General features: G+C 41.0%; 3 protein-coding genes across 14 annotated transcripts in view; all 3 read left to right on the plus strand.

Annotated features, from left to right (window-relative positions):
* The first annotated feature begins 1,954 nt into the window (after positions 1-1,954).
* On the plus strand, positions 1,955-10,511 carry LOC109467878. 2 transcript variants are annotated; one of them, XM_019765996.1, is made up of 7 exons: positions 1,955-1,989; positions 5,939-6,037; positions 6,984-7,127; positions 7,921-8,072; positions 8,422-8,553; positions 9,363-9,659; positions 10,227-10,511. In XM_019765996.1, the coding sequence occupies exons 2-7, from the start codon at positions 5,989-5,991 to the stop codon at positions 10,398-10,400; spliced, it is 948 nt and encodes a 315-aa protein (XP_019621555.1). In that variant the 5' UTR covers positions 1,955-1,989; positions 5,939-5,988; the 3' UTR covers positions 10,401-10,511. The 2 variants fall into 2 exon arrangements, with proteins under 2 accessions (XP_019621555.1, XP_019621546.1); XM_019765987.1 differs by lacking the exon at positions 1,955-1,989 and adding an exon at positions 5,597-5,743.
* Positions 10,512-14,775: 4,264 nt separating this feature from the next.
* Positions 14,776-17,910, plus strand: LOC109470818 (galactose-3-O-sulfotransferase 3-like). The gene is made up of 3 exons (XM_019769940.1): positions 14,776-15,040; positions 16,077-16,184; positions 17,094-17,910. The coding sequence occupies exons 1-3, from the start codon at positions 14,847-14,849 to the stop codon at positions 17,908-17,910; spliced, it is 1,119 nt and encodes a 372-aa protein (XP_019625499.1). The 5' UTR covers positions 14,776-14,846.
* A 1,258-nt stretch (positions 17,911-19,168) lies between these two features.
* LOC109465605 (MLX-interacting protein-like) overlaps positions 19,169-23,695 on the plus strand; it is a 50,483-nt gene continuing 45,956 nt past the window's right edge. For all 11 annotated transcript variants that reach the window (XM_019762957.1, XM_019762992.1, XM_019763011.1 and 8 more), the window contains exon 1: positions 19,169-19,447. In XM_019762957.1, the coding sequence (XP_019618516.1) occupies positions 19,283-19,447 (165 nt within the window). In that variant the 5' untranslated portion in view covers positions 19,169-19,282. The remainder of the gene's footprint in view (positions 19,448-23,695) is intronic.

Raw genomic sequence — 23,695 nt, forward strand, 5'->3', positions numbered from 1 at the left:
CTCGAAACCACCTAAGAATTCAATGACCGACTTTGGGTACAAGTCTTTTCCTGACGGTAGGGCCTATAAGCTAAGGAAAGCATCCGATTGACTATCTAACATATAGAAAGATGCACAAACAGTTCGAGGACTATAGGCCCTCGGGAAACAGATTTCAACACTTGGAATCATTCCCCCACGAAATACACAACACACTTTGAACTCTCGGATTGTAGGAAGGGTACTCGTGGATTTCAAGAACTCGATCGCTACCATGTTCTATCTGCGTTCAGGATTCCTTATGGTAAATTTGACGAAACAAACTGGATTCAAACATAACAGCCTATTACAGGCTATTCTGGAACGGAATATCCCTTTTAAACTGCTGAGGTCAAACATACATAAAGCACATATTGTGGCACATACAAACATGTGCCACAATAGCCATGCAACTTACAAACAGTGATAACTAAACAACTAATTGCCCTTGTCACACAAAGACGTATATAACCTCCCGGATACTGCAAAACTCCCTGAACCGTGGTTGGGAGTAGAGTAGGTCGGGCCGGGAGCAAGGTCGGCTGTGGTTCGACAAGGTTTGAGTTCGGCTGTGCCGCAGGTTTGAATCCTAGTTTTTCTTACCTTGGGCCTGGATTGAGTTAACAGTCACTAACTCCAATAGGAGAAACATACACCCGGCGTAAACCCTCATGGTGCCGCCCAAAGTTTAGTCTCGGCTTCTTTAGAAGGTCCTTTGGTGGTGCACGTAGTCTTGTACAAACCATCCAAAGTTGATGTACTGGCCAGGGAACATTGTAGGACTCTGATACGTGACAGGCCTTCAGGATAGCCTGGGGTTGGGGCATTGGGGTTAATCGACCCCGCCTGTTCCCCCCAAAAAAATCCCGTAATAGACATTGAATCGTAAAGAATATCTATTTGTACGCTGGACCGTTTTAAGTCAAAACTCGTTAGATATCTCTATTGTGCTTGAAGCTGTCCTTTGTTGCGTCGACTATAGAAGGTTTTTCTGTTCTTTAGATATAACCACCTTGTATTGACGTTTCGTGATCATGACCAAAAGTCACTATCTTTCAAATATCCACAACAATGTTTTGTTTGGTGTATGCCGTGCGATAATACAATAGGTGGTTGCGGGACGTGCACAACATTTTTACATGAGCCATGGTCCGTTTCTATGCCATATAATATGCAAAATTGTAGCATTCTAAAATACTGAAAGACATATCTGAATTTTTTCTATTAAACAGTTTAGAATTTGTTCAGAATTTTTCATAGCATTGAACCAAACATCTCTTTCCTTTAGTACTTAGAAGCACGCCTTTCCAACATGGAGTCTATTCTGGTTCATATATTTTACATTAGATTGTCTAGATTATTTGTTTCTATGATAATATATAATGTATTTTATAATATATAATGATGATAATGTGTGATAATATATAATGTATTTAATAATATATAATGATGATGACTATAAAATATGGATATTGAGTTGTAATGTATAATGTGGCTAAGGGAGACAATGTACACTTATTTGTTTTTGTAATAACTAATTAGAAAATAAAATTATTTCTTTATTATCAAGTGTGTGTGTGTGTGTGTGTGTGTGTGTGTGTGTGTGTGTTTGCGTGTGAGTGTTTACATGTATGTGCGCGCGCGTGTGTGTGGATGTGTGTGTGGATGTAGATGTACAGTTTGTATTATCGACAATTTGTATTTTAAAGAATATCAGCTGTAAGTGATCTAGCAATATTTGAGTGCGTGTCTAGTGTGCATATCTAGATGGTGAAGTCACATTGCGTTCAGACTGAAGTCGGAATGCGTTGAAGCCGGTGTAACTAGTAGGTGACCATTAAAGTGACGTTTGCATATATTAGTGTGTTAGGTAGGCCCTGATTGGTTAGTGAGAGTAACCAATCAGTGAAGAACTAGCTGAGCTTGGAAGTGGCGATTGATCTCTCAGTCAGTTCGTGATCCAGGACTCAGGTACGTGTACATGTCTAGTTGTAGCTCTCCGTAGATTAGTAGATTGTACAGTGTATTATCTCACCTGTATTGTACCCTAAACCTATAGTAACTCTCCCTGTAAGTAAGTGTTAAACCATTCGACCATATACCTGTTAGTCGGGTAAACATATGGATCAATAAACACGGCTTCGCAGAAGTAATCGAACTGGTTTATAGTAAGTGATATGTAGACACTGAGAAACCAAACACTGCTAGACTTTATTTTTACATTGGTTCCCATGCCGGTCTGCCGCATAACGATACTAGTATTTTACAGCCCTATGTTATACTTTGTGAATTGTTCAACATTCCAAGCTCTGCTTTTGATATATAGTACCTGTTTGTGTTTCTGCCTACCTATGTTACGTGCTGCATATGTTAATTTTTTTCGGCCTTCTCTAGACCCTTACTTAGCTAGTTAGCTTGTCCGGCCGTTGTCGGTTTCCTGTACCCTCAAAACTTGCTGCCCTACCGGCTTCGGAACGTCTACTAGGAGAAACGCAGACTTTGCAACATAAATTCCCAACTACTAGTAGTTGGTAGCGCGGGCTTTACCACTTTGTCTTGTAAATATGTTCTTTGATCTGGCCGCCGACATTCCCCTTTCTACCTAGCCCTTGTGTGCAAAGTTTCCCACCGGCATAATTTCTCCAAATTGCTGCATTGTTCCTTAGTAGGATCGGTAGCATTTCTAGTACTCTTGCTCCGAGCGCTCTAGCATTTGCGTCCAAATTTGCTACTTTCCTAGCCCAAAACTTTGAAGCTTGGTTTGGCCCTATTGTAATTCATTCATTAGCATTTCCACTGTGTCTGTTCCTCCACCCCTCCCTTGCTTGTTAATTAATTAACTAATTAATTAATTTTGCTATATTTGTTATTCACTACTACGTTTCCATTGGCATTTCCAATGTGTCTGTTCCTCCACCCCTCCCTTGCTGTATTTGTTATTGAGATGTTTATTGCAAATTCGTGTTCGGGAGCTAATTGCAAATTACACACATAAAAGAGCAATAAAAGTATAAAATAACTAAAATCTACATGATAAAGGTAGATGTAAAACTATGTCTAAGCAAGTTTGACTTCTCTTTTTAAACCTTGGAAAACGTAATGTCCCACCTTTTCCAAAATTAGTGGGTCAGTTGGGGAAGTTAAAGAAGAATAGTTTTTTCTTTGTAAGTTTAGTAAAATTGGGATAAATTGTAGAAGTTTGAACAGTCAACTCATTTCGAGCGATGTTATGTCAAGTCAAGGAACAGTTTGAGATAAAGTGTATTTCGTCTTCCACAGCCTTTGTACAATATTTAGAAATTATTTCACATACAGGTAGCCTTCTATACCGGCCTCTCTCTGTCTCCAGAGGATGGGCGCTAACTCTAATTTTGCTAATGGCTGAGCGTAATTCGAAATCTGCAAGATTAGTATATCGCTCTATGTTGTACATGGTTTTACATTTAGTTTTTCACTACTACCTTGCCCTTTTCTCACCCTTCAAAGCATTGTGAACTGCCCAATGTCTTTGTGCTCTCAGTCGGGTGACAGACTTGTGACATATCCGTGTGCAACGCCCATTTTGTTGTCTTGGCACCTGATTTGCATCCAAATTACTAGTACAAGTCAAAGTTTATTGCACAACGATTGTCACGGGGATTGACAAATAATAAAGTTACTAGTTGGTATGAGTCTATCATAATGCTACATATATATGGTCAACGATTATTGTGTCTGACAGAGTGTTATAAAGAACTACTGGCTAGAAAATATTTCAACTCTACACGTACGTTCTACATTACGCTAATTTATAAGTACAATGTATAACTATACTTATGAAGGGTACAGTGAGCAGTTGTACCTGTACAAAACATGTTCTATGACTACTAAACAGAGTGTAGACTAAGTTACTTGCCAGGAATGCTACAATTATACTTATAAACGCTACGATACGCTACACTATATACATGTAGTTGATAAAGTAGTGACTACTTATACAGCTATTCTAAGATTTCTTTTTTGCATGGCATTATAAATGCATTGGCCTAGATATACAGAAAATGTGTCTGGGCATGACTTAAGTACATGTACATGGAAATTTGTGACTTCTGATCAGTGCGTCACCTATTGTTCTGGCTCTAGATCTGTTGGTTTAGGCATCTTTGATCTGTTTTCCAAGATCCCAACGAAAGTTTGATTCTCTTTGGCTACTTTTGGATTGTACTGCTTTTCTGTTTCGGTTGGAGAATGTCCATACTCGTGCAACTGTTTCTGTACTCCGACTTACGTATCACACACATCCTTTGGTTTACATACCAGCAAAATAAATGTCAAACTATTATACAGCATGCAGCACAACCCAAATTTATACATGACGAACGTATGAAATCATCGACCTCTTGTTTCATTACATATAAAACTTTGTTTTGTAAGATTGTAATAGGGTGCTCTGACCTGATATGTTATAATTTTTACTATATAGATATAATATTAGTTTCTGTTGCACTATGGTACAATTTCCTGGTGCAACCGTGAGTCATTGAATTCGGAACCCTTCTGTCGTCTGGGAAAGTGTAGGCGACCTTTGAGTGACACCAGTAATGGCCTAACCTCCCATGGGTTAAGCGTTGCTTGACTATAACCCTATTTGGGGATACAAGGGGCTTTAGGGAGAGGATATGACTCACGATTAGCCTGGGTACCATCCTACTTGTATGCCGGGGCTCCCACACTCGCTTCCCTAAGAAGTAGTCTGGAAACGGTTAGATCTATTTGGCTTGGTGATGATATCACATAATGAGGTAGGCCACATGGGGAGGGCTGGGCGGAGCCTCTTCCACTAGTAGATGACCCATCAGTACAAAGTCCACATGGCCATGTGCTGTTTTGGTAAGGGCGTGCAGTATGAAGACGGGCAGGGGGACGAGTGCATCGGCGCAGACGAGTCGAGACGACCAAGGACGACTCCGAAGAAGAAATGGAAGATGAAATGAAGAATCATGAACTCTAGATGAATTTGAAGATGAATGAACTTTGAAAACTTGAAAGTGTTTAGAGTTCTGTTGCAACTTGTATATAAATAGACGATCGTATATTCTATTGCATTTGTTAAGCGTTGCTATTATAACCGTTTATAACACGTAGACCATTCCGATTTGCTATATGGTAATAATACTTTTTGTATGTTCTCTAGTTTTGTACTAATGTTAACCACGTTTGTAACTGTGTCGCCAGGGACGGCTCTAATTTGAAAGGGGAGCATGTAATAGGGTGCTCTGACCTGATATGTTATAATTTTTGCTATATAGATATAATATTAGTTTCTGTTGCACTATGGTACAATTTCCTGGTGCAACCGTGAGTCATTGAATTCGGAACCCTTCTGTCGTCTGGGAAAGTGTAGGCGACCTTTGAGTGACACCAGTAATGGCCTAACCTCCCATGGGGTCGGAGCCCGACTGCTTGACTATAACCATATTTGGGGATACAAGGGGCTGACCGGTAATGTCTTAAGAATTTAGGGAGAGGATATGACTCACGATGACTAATACTACAGAGAATCCAACTTGTTCCAAGAAATTTGTGTGTAGGAGGGCGAAATATATAAAAGCCTGTGTACTCTTGTAGCTAGTTCAGTTCAGTCAGTTCAGAGAAGACAATACAGAGTTTCCACGTAGCTGTCGGCTCCTGTGTCTTTCTTTCGGGTCGTACAACTCCAACATCGGCGGCTAATTCTACGAACTTTGTAAGAGCACCCATCGGAACTTAGGTCATCTAGCTACCATCTGGCATTGGCCTTGACCTCACTCTTACAAGATTTCCTATAAAAAAAAACAATTGAACGTTGCTCCTATACGCATGTATAATCTCAGTTCATGTGTGATATTTTTGTACAAACGAATTAATAGATAACATTTGAAATGTTATTTATGTTTCTTAGGTCTTCCAGATATTTGCCGCCTTCAGATAATTTGAGTGACATCATCAAGCATGACGCAGGCCCTTCCAGAATTCCTGAAAACCGTGACGATCCCGCAAGGTATAAACACAGCTATGAGCTATTGTATCCAGAACCGAGCTTTATCCAGAACCATGCTCAGGCACGATCCTGGAAAGCCCATGCGTATCCAGAACCACCGTGCCTAAATTTACGTTGTTGGATATGCTGAGACTATACAGAACCGTGCCTGTAGCCTCTACCAGGCTTGTGGAGGCGGCTGGAAAGAGTAGAAATCGGCCAAATAGAGAGATAAGCATGCCAAGGGAGTTTTTCCGTTGAGAGAACATTTCGCCGGACACTCCCTTGGCATGCTTATCTCTCTATTTGGCCGGTTTCTACTCTTTCCAGCCGCCTCCACAAGCCTGATATAGAGGCTACCGTGCCTGGGAAAATTTACATTCTTCAATACTAGTATCCGAAGACTTAATCCAAAACCGTCCAAAAGCATCCTAGCCCTAATCCATTCAGGCATAGAACTACATGTAGATTGGTATGGTTCTGGAGACAACAAGCACCATTTAATTCAATCAAGAAACTCGCCGCTCTTCTGGTGTATGTTCAGCATAAATCATTATGCTAGACGGCCATTTTAATACCAAGGAAGCAACAGTATGTACTCAGTTGCTGCTTGCTTGGTATTAAAATGTCCGTCTAGCATAATGATAGTAATGTAGTAATGATACTGTACAGTATCTCTTTAAATTTAATGTACAATAACATGACTCGATCAGAGTATTGGCAACAATGTAGTTATTCATTTGATTATCATTTCTATGTCACTTGAAATGAGTTGATATCATTATGATTATAATCAGATGACAGACAAAAATTATTGATTATTATTTCTATGTTCTGTATCATTTTCCGTTATTATTGTATTATGACCTGGTGGGTTCAATCTCTGTATCTTTTTATGTGGAAGAAAAAAAAACACAATGTAGTTAAGTTAATGCATGTATTGTTGTTCTACATTTTCCCTATATAGATGACCTGGAGTTTGGGAAGGAGATCACGGTGACCCATACAGAAGTAGTTCCGGTGTCAGCGGATGTGTACTGGTCCGGGTTCGATGACTACTTCCATCTGCAGGAGTATGTGGGCATGCACGAGAACATGACAACTGTCAAGGGTAAGACAGATCTTCTGTGTGTGTGTGTGTGTGTGTACGTGTGTGCATGTGTGTGTGTGTGTGTGTGTGTGTGTACGTGTGTGCATGTGTGTGTGTGTGTGTGTGTGTGTTTCTTTTGCCTCCGTAGGTATTTGAATGCAATAGAGTGGCAGGAAGTAAGGGGGAATTTCATAACCGCAGATTGACAGGAAGGTCTACCCAAACAGTTCCTGCAGGTCACTGCAGTCTCCAACCAGACCTTTGGTGGCTACAAGGCAGTACGTAGTTCACTTTATCAAATAGGCAAGACAGTATCAAATTGGCAAGACAGTATCAAATTGGCAAGATCACAGTATCAAATTGGCAAGACAGTATCAAATTGGCAAGATAGTATCAAATTGGCAAGATCATAGTGTCAAATTGGCAAGAAAATATCAAATTGGCATGACAGTATCAAATTGGCAAGATAGTATCAAATTGGCAAGACAGTATCAAATTGGCAAGACAGTATCAAATTGGCAAGACAGTATCAAATTGGCAAGACAGTTTCAAATTGACAAGACAGTATCAAATTGGCAAGCCAGCTGCAGTATCAAATTGGCAAGCCAGTATCAAATTGACAAGACAGTATCAAATTGGCAAGACAGTATCAAATTGGCAAGACAGTATCAAAGTGGCAATACAGTATCAAAGTGGCAAGACAGTATCAAAGTGGCAAGACAGTATCAAATTGGTAAGATAAAGGCAGTGTTTCATTCCCTTTAATACATTTAGCATAGTGGTTGGTTTGTTTCATACATCTATGAATCCATAGGAGACGGCGGGGTGGGGACAGTGATCGAGTTCGACTTCTTAGGCGGAAGGACCCAAGAAGAGCTTATAAAGAAGGACGAGGACACCAAGACGTGGGCCATCGCCATGCTGGGCAGCAACCCTCTCTTCACCACATACATAGCTACTGTCAAGGTAAGGACATGTTATAAATAATGTGTATCAAGAAGTACTTTTAAGTGTAGGGAAGCGGGGTTTGTAACAGAAGATTGACATTAAGGTCAAGTTGGAAGAAAGTTATGTTGGCTGAGAGGCAGTGATGGCCATGTCTACCCGGCACGCATAATATGTATAGTTTGTTCACAGTAAGGTTTCTGTCTTACTAAGTCCTGTACGTAAAAGTACGTCAGGCAAATTTCTTTGGTTGTGCCAATAAATTCACACATTTTCTGTTTAAATACCTCCTCGGAGGTTGGTAATCTCCGAATTCTTGTTGTATTCAGTTTCACGTTGTCCAGAATGAATATCTTTTCTCTCATTGAAGGTGGACGACGACACAAGTGAGACTGCCAAAGTGACGATGAGCATCACGGGAATTGTCGCCCTCCAGGACTTTGACAAGAGGAGGGACCACATTGCCTTTACAAAGTACATGCTGCGCAACCGCATCAATGAGGTGTGTGATCATATACTAGTATTATTATTATTATTAAATTAATATTATCATTAAGGAAATTGATTTTGCTCTGTTTCCTGGTCACCTTCTACAAACACATAAGGTCAATGTACTGGCGTCATGTCATTGATCTTATGCGGTGTTGGGTTGAATTTATGTAGCAAAGTGGAAGGAAGTTGGAGGGGTTGGTCATCATTATTTAGACTCCACCAGACTCGTTTGACGGCTAAATAAATAGTAGAAATCGTCCTAAAACGAATAGAGCTGGCCAGAGGGTCCAGTTTTCATGCATAGATGCATGTTGGACACTAGGTCGTTACATATATGGATAAAATTATGTTTAAAGAGCGGTAATTTGTTCTCATCGTTAACAAAAAGGGTGAAGCTGTTGTACATGTCTTTGACCTTGTGCGGTGTTGAGTTACATCATGTAGCAAAGTGGCGGGAAGTTGGTCTTCATGTGGGAATAAGCGGATCGGTAATTTATTTCAGATCCTTTGCATCATCGCTGACAAGAAGGGTGAAATGCTGTACATGTCTTTGACCTTATGCAATATTGGGTTACATTAATGTAGCAAAGTGGCAGGAAGTTGGAGGGGCTGGTCTTCATGTGTTTAAAAAGTGGGAATAAACCGATCTGTAAATTTGTTTCAGATCCTTTGCACCATCGCTGACAACAAGGGTGAAGTGCTGTGCACGTCTTGGACCTTATGTGGTGTTGGGTTATTATGTAGCAAAGTGGCAGGAAGCTGGAGGGGCTGGTCATCATGTGTTTAAAGAGTGTTAACGGATCTGTAAATTTGTTCCAGATCCTTTGCATCGTCGCTGACAAGAAGGGTGAGGTGCTGCACTTTGACATTGACGTTGACTGCCCCATGAAGAAGCTGTGGGACGCCGTGAATGACTGGGCCGGGTACGCCTGGGTCATGAACGCCACCGGTGTGGAAGTCGTCGCCGACCAGCCCAACTACGACCTGCGGAGGAAGGTGTTCTTCGGCCCGTGTTTCATGGAGGAACGTCTGGTCCTGGGGAGCGAGAACCCCAACAGTCTGGAGTACGAGTTCGGAAGGAATGACAACATGGGCGTACTGCATTATCGTGGCAAGGTACGTGGGCATCTTTTTCCCTTTTCTTGTCAACACAAAGTCGTCGTCATCGCCGCTCTCATTTGTCGACGAAGCTGGCCACGACTGCTTTATTCTCTCCTCTGTCTAGCACATCCTTATTCGCTTGCTCCCAACTGAAACCCATCCCCTCAAGATCTCTCGTGACAGTTTCTTCCCAGTCATTTCTTGGCCTCTTCTCCTCTTCCCTTGTGGTATTCAGATCACTGGATTTAGCATCCATGCAGAATGGTTCTTGTGTTACAATTGTGTAAATACAACCCAATAAAACTATGTATCGAGAAGTAGCTTGCGATGCAATAAAAAGGGAAAAAAATCGTAAAGGAGTTTAGTCGACTAGAATGTCGTATAGCAAGTCTCCATTCTATAGTGGAAACACAGTCACACACACACACACACGCGGGCGAACACACACAGAGACAATCCAAAAACAATACTCCCATTTTTCATGGAGGTGATAATAGATTCCTTCCCCACTACGTATGCTATACAGAACATCATAACTGTTAACTGTATTGATGTATTGTTCATGTATCTTTACTTTATTAGGTAGAAGTCCAGAAGATAAGTGAGAAGAAGACGAAGGCCAAGTACACCGCGACCTTCCTCCCGCAGCCCGGAGTGGACGCCAAGGCCGGCATCAAGGCTTCGATGGACACTCGCCTGAAGTGGATCCAGGAGACATTTGGGGAGGGGGAGAGTTGGTGGTGCCGTATACTCTGAGCAAGGTGGTACGTTAAAGGAAGAAACAAATGCAATTTCAGATCGACAGTTCAAAACAAATTCTGGATGAGGAAATCTGTCTGATACTATCATGAAAGTTCAACTGTGTTGGTAGTTACGTGTTTCAAGTGAAAACTTTTGGTCCAACACAAAAATTCTCTCACCTAGACCAGCCACTCTGGTCTTCCTCAGTAGACTGACCCAGTGAGGCTTGTCACGTGGTTTCTTTGAAGTGTGACGTCAACACTGGGTCAAAGGTATCTGGTAGACGATGAGGAAGACCAGAGTGACTGGTCGAAAGCTCTAGGTGAGGGAAATTTTTGTGTTGGACCAAAAGTTTTAACTTTAAACAAATCTGTCTGATATTGACATTTACTGCCATTTCGTAGCACATTTTTGCCATGTCATACTTGAATCGCTTTCGAAACAGCCCGTATTAAGTAAGCTACGTGAGGAGTCCCTTTTTTTTCTGGTACCACCAATAAATAATCAGAACTAGCCTGAGATACGAAACAAGCAACCGTTTTCGTCGGCGACGTCGCATTTTTGCCTCGCAGATATCAGTATGCTACTGGATAGGATAGGTTAAACTTAAAAATGACAATAACGTTGACTTGGAAAATCCGGTTTTACTGTCCTGAGAACGCTTTGTGTTACTTTAACACCTGATTGCACTACCACAGTCTACTACACCTACTACAGTCAATCAATTTTCTTGGTCGACAGCTGATACTAGTGCATGGCAAATTGCTTGTAAATGCATTATTCTACTTACAATAAAGTAAGTAACTTACACATAAGGTAAGCGTATAATAATTAGACATTCAGAATGCATAGAAAATGTTAACATTGTGCACAAAACAAGTTTGTATGCATCTCAATGTCAGTGAATCTCAATCTCGTGGACCAGACGTCTGTCACCATGGTAACTGGTGCTGTAGCAGACAACCCGTGTTGTTGGGTTATAGTATGTAGCAAGTTGGAAGACAGGTGGAGGTGCTCGTCATCATGTACATGTACATCCATGAAATGTGCTTGAGTGAAAGAATATTTTCTAGTCTTAGACCACGTGAATGTAAACATTCAGCATTAGTTTTGCAAATACATGTATTACCTTTCAACATTTGAATTGAAATAAGGTGGTTCTCAAAAGTGTTAGTTTTGAATTTAGAATAAGTTTGTAGTGTTTTCTAAGTCGTAGGATATGTACGTATGTAGTCGTAACAAGTTGTTCTTATTTGGGCATCAATCTAAATTTAAATAGAAACATTCCCAGTTCACTCTTATGCTTTTACGAACAATCTACATCACTGTACTGCAAGTTCAAGTTTATGAAGGCTGGCTTTACCATGAAATAAAAGTGTAAAAACAGTTCAGAGAAGTCATGCCTCTACTCCATTGATTATTTAGAGCTATTTGTAAATGCAATACCAAGGGAAGCCGCCAGGTGACCTTTGACAGCGTAACGACGCACACAGACACAGTGACAAACACACAGACAAACATGTGTAATACATAACAATTCCGCATGGCGGCCCCTGACTACTGCCAAGTTTTCATGACACAGGAAGCGCTGACACATGTATACGGGGAAGTTTGGTTACCAATTTGTAAATGTTTACTCCTTGGTATAGCTTTCTAAATACGTTTTAACATGTCCCGATCGCGACCAAACACTGTGTAACTGGTGGTACGCATACGTATCAATCTACAGATAAAAACTCAACTAGTTCACTGCACGAAAACTTAGATTTACCAATACCGGTAGAGTTGGGTAATGTTTACTTTGTTTTCTTTAAAAAACACTTCTGAACTTAACAATGGTAGTACATAAAAGTCAAGTACGGTGATACCGGACTTAACAAGGGTTGTAAAGGAAATTACTGCACTTGACCTTTATTTACTACCATTGTAAAGCCAGATACTGTGTACATAGTAAACATCACATAGTAAAAATTTACAACCTTTGGTAAATCCAACTTTTCGTGCACTGTAAGCCCCTTGCTTTTGTGATATGTTTAAACACTAGACCCTGTGCCAGGGGGTCAATTTGTTAAAATCGTACGCGTTTGAACAATCAAATACGCTTCACGAACAATCTACCAAGAAGAAATCTGATCATGAGGCAAGTTTCTACTCGTACAAGCGCGGCTAGAGCGGCGGTTACTTTTCGGGGGTGGTGAGGGGGTGGCAACTGTTTTCACCTGATCAGAACGCTGGATTTTCACGGTTTTCGCTGGATTTTTGCTTAACGTTTGGTTTGCAAGATTTATGAAGGTTCTCCCTCCCAAAACACCCCTATGCGGTGCAGGTTGGTACAGTAATGACAGGATCCACGTACGGCTTATGCGTACAAAACACCCCTATTATGGTTGAAAGACAGCATAGGGGTCAAAATTATAGCTTAGGGGTACAAAATCAGAGCATAGGGGGCACCTATGCTAAAAAGGCCTCGCTAGAACACTGTCCTAGATTTGCACCCAACAGATTTTACAACGATAAAAGATCCCTTCTACTCCGTGGTAGTATGTACTCATCAGTTGTCAACTCCAACATATTATCACTTACCCAGAACTTCATCACTTCAACAGAACATTTTTAAAGGCCATTTTTTTTCCTTTTGATATTTGTAATAGTGTCCTTGCATTGTTCAATCATTGTTAGGGAACCGGACTTGCGCTTAATTTAATTTTGTACATATGTATTCATTTTGTGGTGGTGTCAAAATAAGTTCCTAACTTGAGTGCGCTACCACTAGGTCCTGTATTATGTTTGTATGTACTATCAGGAGTCCCCATCGGTTCAAACGTTGTCGATTGACGTCATTCAACTACTTGTCTCTGATACTCAAAACGACCCGCCCAACTAATGACCGGTTTGGGTTCAAGGACGTCACACTTTAGACATACACCGACGGAACGTCTTAAAAGAAACATCATTTTGTTGCTCTCCGACTACAAGTACCCACGTTACAACAAGGCAGTGTCAACAACAACCGAAGCTTCGCAACAACAGCTGGGTAAGTCACTCATTATATAATTAGAATTACATTCAATTAATCATAATAATTGTTGTTCCAGGCTGTAGTTCTCTATGTACGTTCTTTGAGCTATACACTGCACCACAGTCGTTAAATGCAAACTACGTTTTGTTGGTCTCCGAATACAAGAGTTCATGTTTACAACAAGGCAGTGACAACAGCAAATCGATCACAACAGTAGCTACAATCCATAACGTACTGAGGCCCAGAGTTAGCCAGCATGGTTGTGAACGACAGGGTCTAACTAAGGGGGGCTGTGGTAGAATTTCCTCGGGGGCATGTTGACCCTGGAGCCGAGGAACTGGCCTGTGTAGGCTTTGGAAACAGTGTGGCCCGCAGGCTTCATAACATCGGCTAGGCCACGTTGATTTGATTATATGGATGACATCCGCGCGCGCATGAATTTCGGCCGTTTCCAAAAAACAGTTTTCGACCGTACTGTAAATCGTACAAAACAGTTGCAAAATGAGCAAATATATACCGTAACTCGCAAAAACAAAAGCAAACTCTTTGAAAACGATACCAATGTCGTAGACTGCCAAAATCAAACGAAAAAGACGAAAATGTTAAGAAATAACTATTAACTGTGAAGAGTAGATTATTCGTCATACCATACTCTGTGTCATTTGTTCAACCTTCTTGACCACGTAGATTTCATAATGAAAGCAACTTTTTGTTGCAAAACTTGTTTTTTTATTCGCACGCTCGCATCAGTTTTGGTGTTCCCCGAAGATGTCATCCATACAATCAAATCAACATGGCCCTACGTATATGTACGTCCTTTACTGAGTTTAGAAGAACCATTGTAATTTTAGGACCCCTATGTGTTGTGCATTAGGTTGAATACTCCCTGAGTATGGAGATCGGAAGACTCCAGACCGTCTTCTTGCTTCTCATGTTCCTCATGGGGACAGTGTTGTACTACCTACAGGTTTGTAGAAAAAAAACGTTAACATTATTTCTTTATTAAAATAATAGAAAAAGCATACGTAGTAACTAAGACTCTTTTCTTCAAAAGACTTTTACGTTTACAAAAAAAAAAACTAGAAACGTTTGCAAAGCAAATGCATAATGTTCACCTTCACTCAAACATATTCATATATATGGTCAGACAGGAGTCTAAATCCCTCGTACTATAAGATTGCAACATTATGTAACCCAACACCAGTTACCATGGTGACAGACATCAACAAATCAGGTCATCAGAGGTTAGTGTTTGGGAAAGAAGAGGAAGAGGAAACTGAGCAAAAACAATATGTTTTCCTTCGGTAAACATAAAAAACGCCGGCCTATGACTTATAGATATCATCTTTTTTCCTCAGTATGACAGCCCTGTGAAGAATTATCTGGAAATTTCAAGACTGCAAGCTCGAGAACTTCAGATCAATAATGTTTCAGACCAAAATATGAACAACAATAGTATATCAAACAGCCAAGGGACTTGTCAGCCTCATCTTAACGTGGCCTTCATGAAGATTCACAAGTGTGGGTCATCTTTGATATCCCAAATGCTCCTTCGATTTGGATACGAACATAACTTGATTGTTGCGCTGCCAAGTAGACCGGGATATTCCATCATTGGCGGTGTTGGAGGAATCAAGTAAGTAACACATACATGTACATACTATCATGAAAGTTCATCTGTGTTCGTAGTTACATGTTCAAAGTTTAAACTTTTGATCCAACACAAAAAGTTCTCTCACCTAGAGCTTTCGACCAGTCACTCTGGTCTTCCTCAGTAGACTGACCCAGTGAAGCTTGTCACGTGGCTTCTTTGAAGTGTGACGTCAACACTGGGTCAAAGGTATCTGATAGACGATGTCGGCCCCCGTCACGGTTCAGTGGAGGGTGATGGGCCCTGATGTAAATGGCTTCGAATTCCTTCACCCCTCTCAAGAAATAGTCTTGTTCAGTGTCCAAAATCCTTACAGTGTCAAGTGAAACAAAGTGTCAGGGTGACTCTATAAGCTCTAGGTGAGAGAATTTTTTTTTTGTGTTGGACCAAAAGTTTTAACTTTGAACATACATGTACATACATTTCGGTGGTTATTTCAAAGTTAGTTATCTATTTGACGGGGGGGGGGGGGTATCATATATATCCAAAGCAATGATGGGATCGGTATCATTGTCTTTGATATAGATATTTCTATTATACACGTCCTCGTATATAAATACGCATATCAAATATAGCTATAGCAGTGAAACATAGCAGTGGAGAAGTTGAGAAACTGCAAAACCCATAAGGCCATGTTGATTTGATTATATCGATGACATCCTCTGGAAACCCCAAAACTGATGCGAGCATGCGAATAAAAAAGGTTTGGCAAAAAAAGTTCCCTTCATTATGGAATCTACGTGGTTATAGAGGTTGAAAAAATGACTTAACACACAGATAATAATAAAATCTTCATTTTCATTTCTTCACATTTTCTTCTTTTCCTGATCGAACTGATTTCGGCATTCTTTGACTTAAGTATCATTTTCCAATACTTTTTTTGCAACATACGACATATATTCGATCATTTTGTACGACTTTTTTTTTTGGAAACGGCCGAAAATTCATACGCGCGCGGGTGTCATCCATATAATCAAATCAACATGGCCTGACGTTGTTTCGATGTTATTATGACGCACAGAGATGGCGACTATGTGCATCCCCCTGGCGGAAAACGCTGGAACATCTTCGTTCACCACGCCTTCTACAACAGAACACGCTTTCGTCAGCTCATGGCTCCCGACACAAGGTACAAGAATTGAGGTGTTCGAAAACTCGTATTTCCCCAGAACTATCGTAGAATGGAACTCGTTGCCACCAAGCACAGTTGGGGCATCATCACTAGAAAGCTTTAAACAACTCCTGCAATTACATGTGCAAAGATTGATATGAGTGTAACAAGTCGTTCGGTGTGATATAGCTAGCTGCCGCCGCGCCGAGTGCATGCGCGAAGCTGGTGTGTTACGCCGAAGGGTGGTTATACCGGCTGTACTGATACAGATACAGACATGTAGCTTAAACACGGCAAAAATCCGATCTCACATGTCTTTGGAGAAACGTAACCCTCAGTATAGTTTTTTTAGAAACCGTACCTAAAAAAAAGTTTTATTTGAGAAACCCCAATCAAGTTTTTTTTAGAAACTCTAATTTAGGGTTTTTAAAGAAACCCTAATTTAGTTTTTTTAGAAACCCTACATGGGGGAAGGGGGCTTTGAGAAATCGTTCAATCCTTGTGTGTATTCACGAGTTTCCCATCCCCAGGATGCATTGCAAATCCTGGGTGGTAAACCTCATTTGCATATCGCAGGAGGACATCCTGGTGACGTTAAACAGCTTGTTTTTCTGCGTGTTTTGAGGTGTTGGGGCATTTTATGCTCAACATTAATTAAATTACTATGGATCGAATCTGACAACAAATAGAGAATGAAGTTTTTGTGTTCTTTCTATGTTCTGAACAAGCTGTTTAACGTCAACAGGATGCCTTCCTGCGATATGCAAATGAGGTTTACCACCCAGGATTCGCAATGCATCCTGGGGATGGGAAACTCGAATGGCTGTTCATGTCAGACTCCATTGTATTGTCGTGTCTCTGTCACCAGGGCTGTGATGCTTCTAATTAACTCTAGAGCTCCCTTTAATTTATTTGTTTCTAACCCAGGTATGTAGCCATTCTACGAGAACCACTGGACCGGCTCAAGTCCGCCTTCCAGTACTTTCACCTTGAAAAGACATTTCCCGGACTCAAGCAAAAAACTCGCCGAAGGAACGCTTACGTCACCACCTACCTTTCCAGGCCGAGTTACTGGGACCCTTTGTACAGAGACAAGACAAGTTTCCATGCCTGCGCTAGGAACTGCATGTCTCGTGACTTGGGATTGGCTGAGAGACATTACGACAACCGCACGGCGGTTCAAGAGTTCGTACGGGGCATCGAGAACGATTTTCAGACCGTGCTCATCTTGGAGCATCTGCCGGCTTCCCTGGTGTTACTCAAGCGGCGCATGTGTTGGACTTTCCGCGACATTCTTTACACCAGTGCGGGTAACGCAAGGGTGCAGAAGTATCGACGAAAGGCCCGTATCACAGATACTATGAAACGCGCGTTCTACCAACACAACTACGCGGATGCGTTATTGTACAATCGCTTCAAAGAATCGCTTCAGAAGCAGATCCGCCAAGAAGGACCCGACTTTCAGGAAGAAGTAAATCACTTCACGCGAGTCAACCACGACGTCGACAGTTACTGTCGATCGGCGAAGAGGCAACAGGGGGGAAATCTAGTCGTTGAGAAAAGCAGATGGAATGAAGCTTTCTCTTTGAATAAATTGTTCTGCGCGCGGTATGCTCAAGTAAGAAGGTATTGGGAAAAGCTACTGAGATCAAGATATGGACTTCCACGGAAGAAGTCAAGTCGAAAGTCACGACGAAAACGACGCCGATCGAAAGCAATGAGCTCGTATATGTCCAAAACCTAGCTAACTGATATTACCTGTACGTATTATTATACCTTATAGATGCTTTAAGATACTAAGATACCAAACCTAGCCTGTGCATGTATATATATGTATCAGTGTTATTGCACTTTATTACCATATCTTGTTCTTAGCTTGTAAGGGTATAAATATACCATAAAGGTCTGTTATGTTTTGTGTATTGTGAAAAAATAACTAGGCTTAACAGACTGTCTTTCGCTGTGATAATAACTTTATTGCACAACGTTGTACATGGTACAAAGTATGGCATCTACTAACTTAAGTAAGTACATATCAATTACATTTTCATAAGGCTAACCTAATTACTAATACAGAAGTGGGTGGCTAGTATGAGATATCAACTTACACAATCTTTGGAGGAGTTTCTAATATCCATACAGTCTTTAATATATATCCCTATGTATAGCATGTAGGGGTTGTCACAACTCAATATGTATTTAAATTTGCTTTTCAAGTTCATCGTGGCAAATGCTGGAAAGGAATCTGTTAGTCTATAGTGTATTGCGTATATCAATATATTTAGGAATTAGGACACACAATTAGAAAGTGATATTCGTCCTCAATAAGCTCTGGACAAAATAGACAAACCCTCTGGTCATTGGGAATTTATTACGTTTGTACTACCGATTTCATTCATTCTTTGTGGTTACTAGTCAGTAAGTTCAGAGTCTATGTTTTTATTTCGATAATATGATAAACTGGCATATTGACGGCAATCATATCAAAGGTAGATAGAATGTGATTTAGTAATAGAAATAATAATTGATTTGAATTGGTGCCACCTAGCAGGCTTCTTTCATACTGCAGCGTTTGCAAATTTCTGTCACTAACGTAACTACTATAATATGCATACTACTACTATTGCAGTTATCCTGTTTGCCTAGTATTGCTAACACCTTAGTAGAAGGGAACATGATAATTATGGGTGCACAGTGCTAAGGTCGCTGCCCCAGGCAGGCCAGCACATTGAAATGATGTCATGCTATATTCAATCGATGCCGAAAATGTTCGTGTTGCCGTGCTTTACCATTGGTTGCTGAGAGTGGGGCAAGGCCCCATACCATCAAAGTATTTCACTGTATAATAGTCTAAATGCGTACTCTATATGTCATAAAAACACACAACAAACATTAAAGGCACTTATATATATTAATAACATATCTATAAGGTATCTGTGAGGTAAAAAATTGATATATTTTGTGTATTTGTATTATGATCACGTAAAAATTTTCATCGCCTAGGCGTCCGGTAGCAAGCAAGATGGCCGCCAGCTAGCCGTGTTGTACGGCGAGCTTCGGTCACACACATTTACCTCTAGTTTTCGCCAAACTTTCCACCGACTTGACCATCCCCAATGACTAAGAATGCAGCCGACGGTCCCTTAGACTACCCAGGAATGATGAAGAGCGTGAAGAAGGAACGAGGAGACCGGGGATTCAGTCCCGGAGGGGCCGGACCCAGCGGTGGCGGGAGTGGGGGTATCCTTGGCGCCGAGCTCCAATTTCCACCGCCTACGACAGTAAGTATTTCTTCCCCTGATCTTTCAAGGCCTTTTATGTATCTCACAACGTTCCTAATGCTACCAGAAACACACACCATCGTACTACAGTTTCTTTACGGTCTTTATTGCTACGTAAAGTATACTTAAAGCCAGTGACAAGACTTGCACTGCAGACAAAAGCTAAAGAACGACACTCCAACACGTCCAAAAACCAACTTCGTGACCAGACATGTGCTATAAATTTATGTTTACGCAACGTCGTCTGAGGACAAATTTCCCCCTTCGTTCCCTAAAAAACACATTTTGTGGCAAATTCTGAGGTAAAGTGTGAAGATAGAATGCAAGGATAGGGGTAAAGTGGGCGCTGATTTCAAGAAAATGTGGCGCGCCTTCTATGCAAATGAGCTGTGAGTTGTAAACAATAGACAGGAACACTATGTAGAGAAGTGCATGTGCATGTGATACACTTGTGATCGACACATGCTGGCATTTCTTGTACACCCACGACTTAGTTCGGAATGTTTATAGTCTACATAATTATGTAAATTAGGTAAGAATGTAAATTGTATGTTACAGGAAGGAAATTATGTAATGTGTCATAATTATGAGGATCTGTATTGGGGGACCCCAGCAACCCTTAACAATGGTTATTTAGGGGGGCTGACAATGCTTTTAAGTTAATGGATAATTCACCTAGTACTGTAACAATGTTTAACATTGAATTAAAACAGGCTTGATGATGGCAATAGATTTTTTAAATGTCATCATATCATAAATCTATAAATTCGGCTTGTTCAGTCCTGGTGTGTTACACCAAAGGGCAGTTATAAAGGCTACAACAATACAGAAATTACTTAAAATGGTTTCAATAAAGTACTGGTATGTGTAAAGCTATATCTCTGCCCTCTGCAATATCCTGCCACGTACATGTAGGTCACAAGGCTCTTGAAAGGGAGCCAAAGAAAGGAACATGTTTTGGTTGAAGACTGGTAGTTGTTTACTATCAATTTATAAACTACAATTGTTGGCATTTCTTTCAATCTTCGAAAGTTGCCTGAAACAAGCTGTGATATTAATAATTTATATTATATGTGCAGTAATAATATATAATCACATGCATTAGGGTGTAACTAAACACTGACTCAATAATTAATTCTTTAGTCATAACATCGTAATATGAGATGACATTTATGCATTGAGAATAGTCATCTGAATTGAAAAATTGATACATACACATAATACATTGAGGAACATTTCAATGAAGTGTGTCAGTGAAGGTTAGACATCCAGGTAATAAGATGACACAAGGAATTTTTTGATACAGTCACTCAAGTAACTACATAGATTTTGAAAACTGTCTCGGATGTTTCAAGTAGCATCTGCTACTTTTCGTCAGTATAGTGAGGAACAATTGGCTTTTAAGTGGGAGAATTCTTATGTTCCAGTAACGTACATGTGTATGTTGCGTCTTCATTGTAATTCTGTCGCATAATTAATTAACCAAAAGGTAATCAACCTTTTGTTTTCCTGTATGATAATTAGACTAAACCCCAGCCAGTAGATAATTGATGCAGTACCAAATTGTGTCTGGTAATATATGTAGAGATTAATAGATAAGGGCTGTGTACTAGTACCTACCAGTAATTATTTAGGTACAGGTCCAAACCTGAACATCTGGTGTACATTGCACCTTTACCAGTATGTAAACTAAAATGGACACTATTTCTTTTTACACAAAAGATAGGTAAATTGCATCTCAAAGATGACAATGTTAGCTCTTGAAACTCAGGAAAACGTCTGAATACTCAATACTTGTTTCTTTCTTTGTTTATTCATTGTATAATAAAATTGTCCTCCTGGACGCTTTTCACTGAGGTCAGGATCAGACAAAAATATACATGTAATATTACTAATAAGATACAGGTTACATGGTTGAGGGCCTACCAATACTAAGTCCATATTAAGTCTATTTCCTAGATATTCTAGATTAAAATGCTAAGGTTCCTTGTTTGAGGTGAGCCACACCTCGAACACTTTAAAGATCCCACTAGTCTTATCGAAAAGAGTTATATTCCTTCCTGGTGTGAGTGGTTCAAGTCTTGAAGTCCAGTCAAATGCAACTTGTACTTACCAGGGATCGAAATTCATTTTTTGGATTAGGTGCACTGGTGCACCTAACCAAAAAAATTAGGTGCACCAAAAAATTTTTGGGTGCACCACATATTTCCAGTAGTACATTAATAAGTAAAATATTACTAATATCAAATTAACAACATCACTGCTCCTCTTTAGCTATCTAACCAACCTTACTGCTCCTCTTCAGACTCAGAGCTTGAAACATCTCTGTTTTGGCATCTTCTAGGCCCATAGGGGGTGGTGTTAGGTCTCCTTCTGCCACCCTCCCACCACAAGGTGACTGCCGGGAGGGGGTCAAACGTGTCCAAGGACTGAGGACTTAACGAGATCGTCATGAGACTTGTCAAGCTGTTGGATTCCAGTCGGGCACGCCAGTCAGTTTTGATTCTGTTCATGAGAGAAAATGATCTCTCGCACTGCGCCGTATGAATAGGAATGACAAGGGAAAGCCTCAGCAGAGTGAAGATGTTCCTGTAATCACTGTCTGCCTCCTCTCTTCTCATGAAGCGCATCCAAAACTCACTGAAACTGGGAGCTCTTCTTGCTTGTGACAGCTGGTTCCTGCAAACCTCTTTTAACTCGCTCCACTCCCTTAAGCAGCTCTCAAGGTCAACGCCTTTCAGTTCAACTGGATGTTGAAAGTGCTGATAGATGGTCCTAATGTCATCGTCTCCAAAGTCATCATCTGGGTCATCATCATCATCCTGTGGCCAAGTTGAAACTGGAAACCCTTCTGGCTGCACTGAACACCCTGTGACTCAGCAAGACGTCAAACCTACGACCAAGATGATGTGATGTTGCATTGATAATCTGTTGACAGTCCTTTATCACTTCTTCCCTCTGTGAAGCAAGACCTCCAGGTCGTCCACGTTGTGGTCTGCCTGCCTGCAGTGGGATTCCCTTCCACAGCACAACCCCGTCTCTTTCTTCCATGCCTTCAGAGAAGATCCTGGACAATTTCTCTGGTCGGGACAGTTTGTTCAATGTTTTGACAACATTTTCAACTCTTCTATACACTGTTTCCAGCGTACTGCTGTTGTCCTGGAAAACTTTTGACAGGGATGACATGAGCTGTAGGTATTGTGACAGGAACAAAAGGAACAATACAAACTTGATAGACTTCACACCTTGTAGAATCCCATTCGCTTTTTCCCTGCTGTCCTTGCTGCCAACTTCTCCATGTTCCACAAGGTGGCCAAGATGTTGAACAAGAGCTGGGAAGTCTCTCATGACAGCCTTGAGAGCACGCTCTTGGTGGGGCAGCCATCTCGTACCACTTGCTCTAACTGGTTTTAGCACCAGTATGTCTAGGGCTTCACCAGCATTTCGAAGGCCTTGCCAATTGAGAGCTGAGTTGTGATAGAACTTGTATATTGTAGTGAATAAATCTTGTACTGCAGCAAAGTATGGCACTTCTTTCAATACATCTTTCACAACTAATTCTAGTCTGTGCGCACAGCAGTGGAGCACAATCAAGTGAGGACATTCTTCCTGCAATCTCACACCAACACCGCTGAGATGGCCAACATTGACTGCGGCCCCGTCAAAGCAGGCAAAAGCTAGCTTGTTTTTCCACTCCTCCCCCATCTCCAGATCTTCCTTGAGGGCTGATTTGACAGCGTCAGTTATGTTCACAGCATCCCCTCTTTCCAGAGACTTCAGGGCAACAAAAGCAGTGGTTGGCTCGATGTTGTCCTTGAGGTACCTGATTTGGATAACCTCCTCTTCGATATTACCCGCATCACTGCTTCCATCTGCTAGGACAGCGACGAAGTCCGATTCCTGCAGACTGGAGCGTAACTCCTTCTTCATTCCAAGGGAGATGTAGTCCACAAATATACGCGCTTCCTTGTCATTCCAGTAAGCGGTTCCAACATCCAGCCCATTACATTTTTGCAATCTTAGTAGCTCCGGGAAGTCTGTGTACGGTCTGCCTTGCTTGGCCACATAGAATGCAGTTCGGAAGAGATTTATCATCTGCTGTAACTTCTTTTCTTCCATCTTCTGCACCACCTTTTCCATGGGTCTTTCTTGAATTGGCACCCTTTCCATGTCAAAACGGTTCATAGCACTGACGTGACCTGGTGATTTTTCATGAGACTCTATCACTTTTAATCTCATGGAAGTTGT

Source organism: Branchiostoma belcheri, unplaced genomic scaffold (assembly GCF_001625305.1).
Source record: "Branchiostoma belcheri isolate BF01 breed outbred unplaced genomic scaffold, Haploidv18h27 scaffold1, whole genome shotgun sequence".
Classification (NCBI taxonomy): domain Eukaryota; kingdom Metazoa; phylum Chordata; class Leptocardii; order Amphioxiformes; family Branchiostomatidae; genus Branchiostoma; species Branchiostoma belcheri.

Coding starts and splice junctions, on each gene's coding strand:
- LOC109467878 (XM_019765996.1), top strand. CDS start 5,989: ATGACGCAGGCCCTTCCAGAATTCCTGAAAACCGTGACGATCCCGCAA. Junction 6,038..6,983: donor AACCGTGACGATCCCGCAAG/GTATAAACACAG, acceptor TTCCCTATATAG/ATGACCTGGAGTTTGGGAAG. Junction 8,073..8,421: donor CATACATAGCTACTGTCAAG/GTAAGGACATGT, acceptor CTCTCATTGAAG/GTGGACGACGACACAAGTGA.
- LOC109470818 (XM_019769940.1), top strand. CDS start 14,847: ATGAACAACAATAGTATATCAAACAGCCAAGGGACTTGTCAGCCTCAT. Junction 15,041..16,076: donor GGCGGTGTTGGAGGAATCAA/GTAAGTAACACA, acceptor TATGACGCACAG/AGATGGCGACTATGTGCATC. Junction 16,185..17,093: donor CTCATGGCTCCCGACACAAG/GTACAAGAATTG, acceptor TTTCTAACCCAG/GTATGTAGCCATTCTACGAG.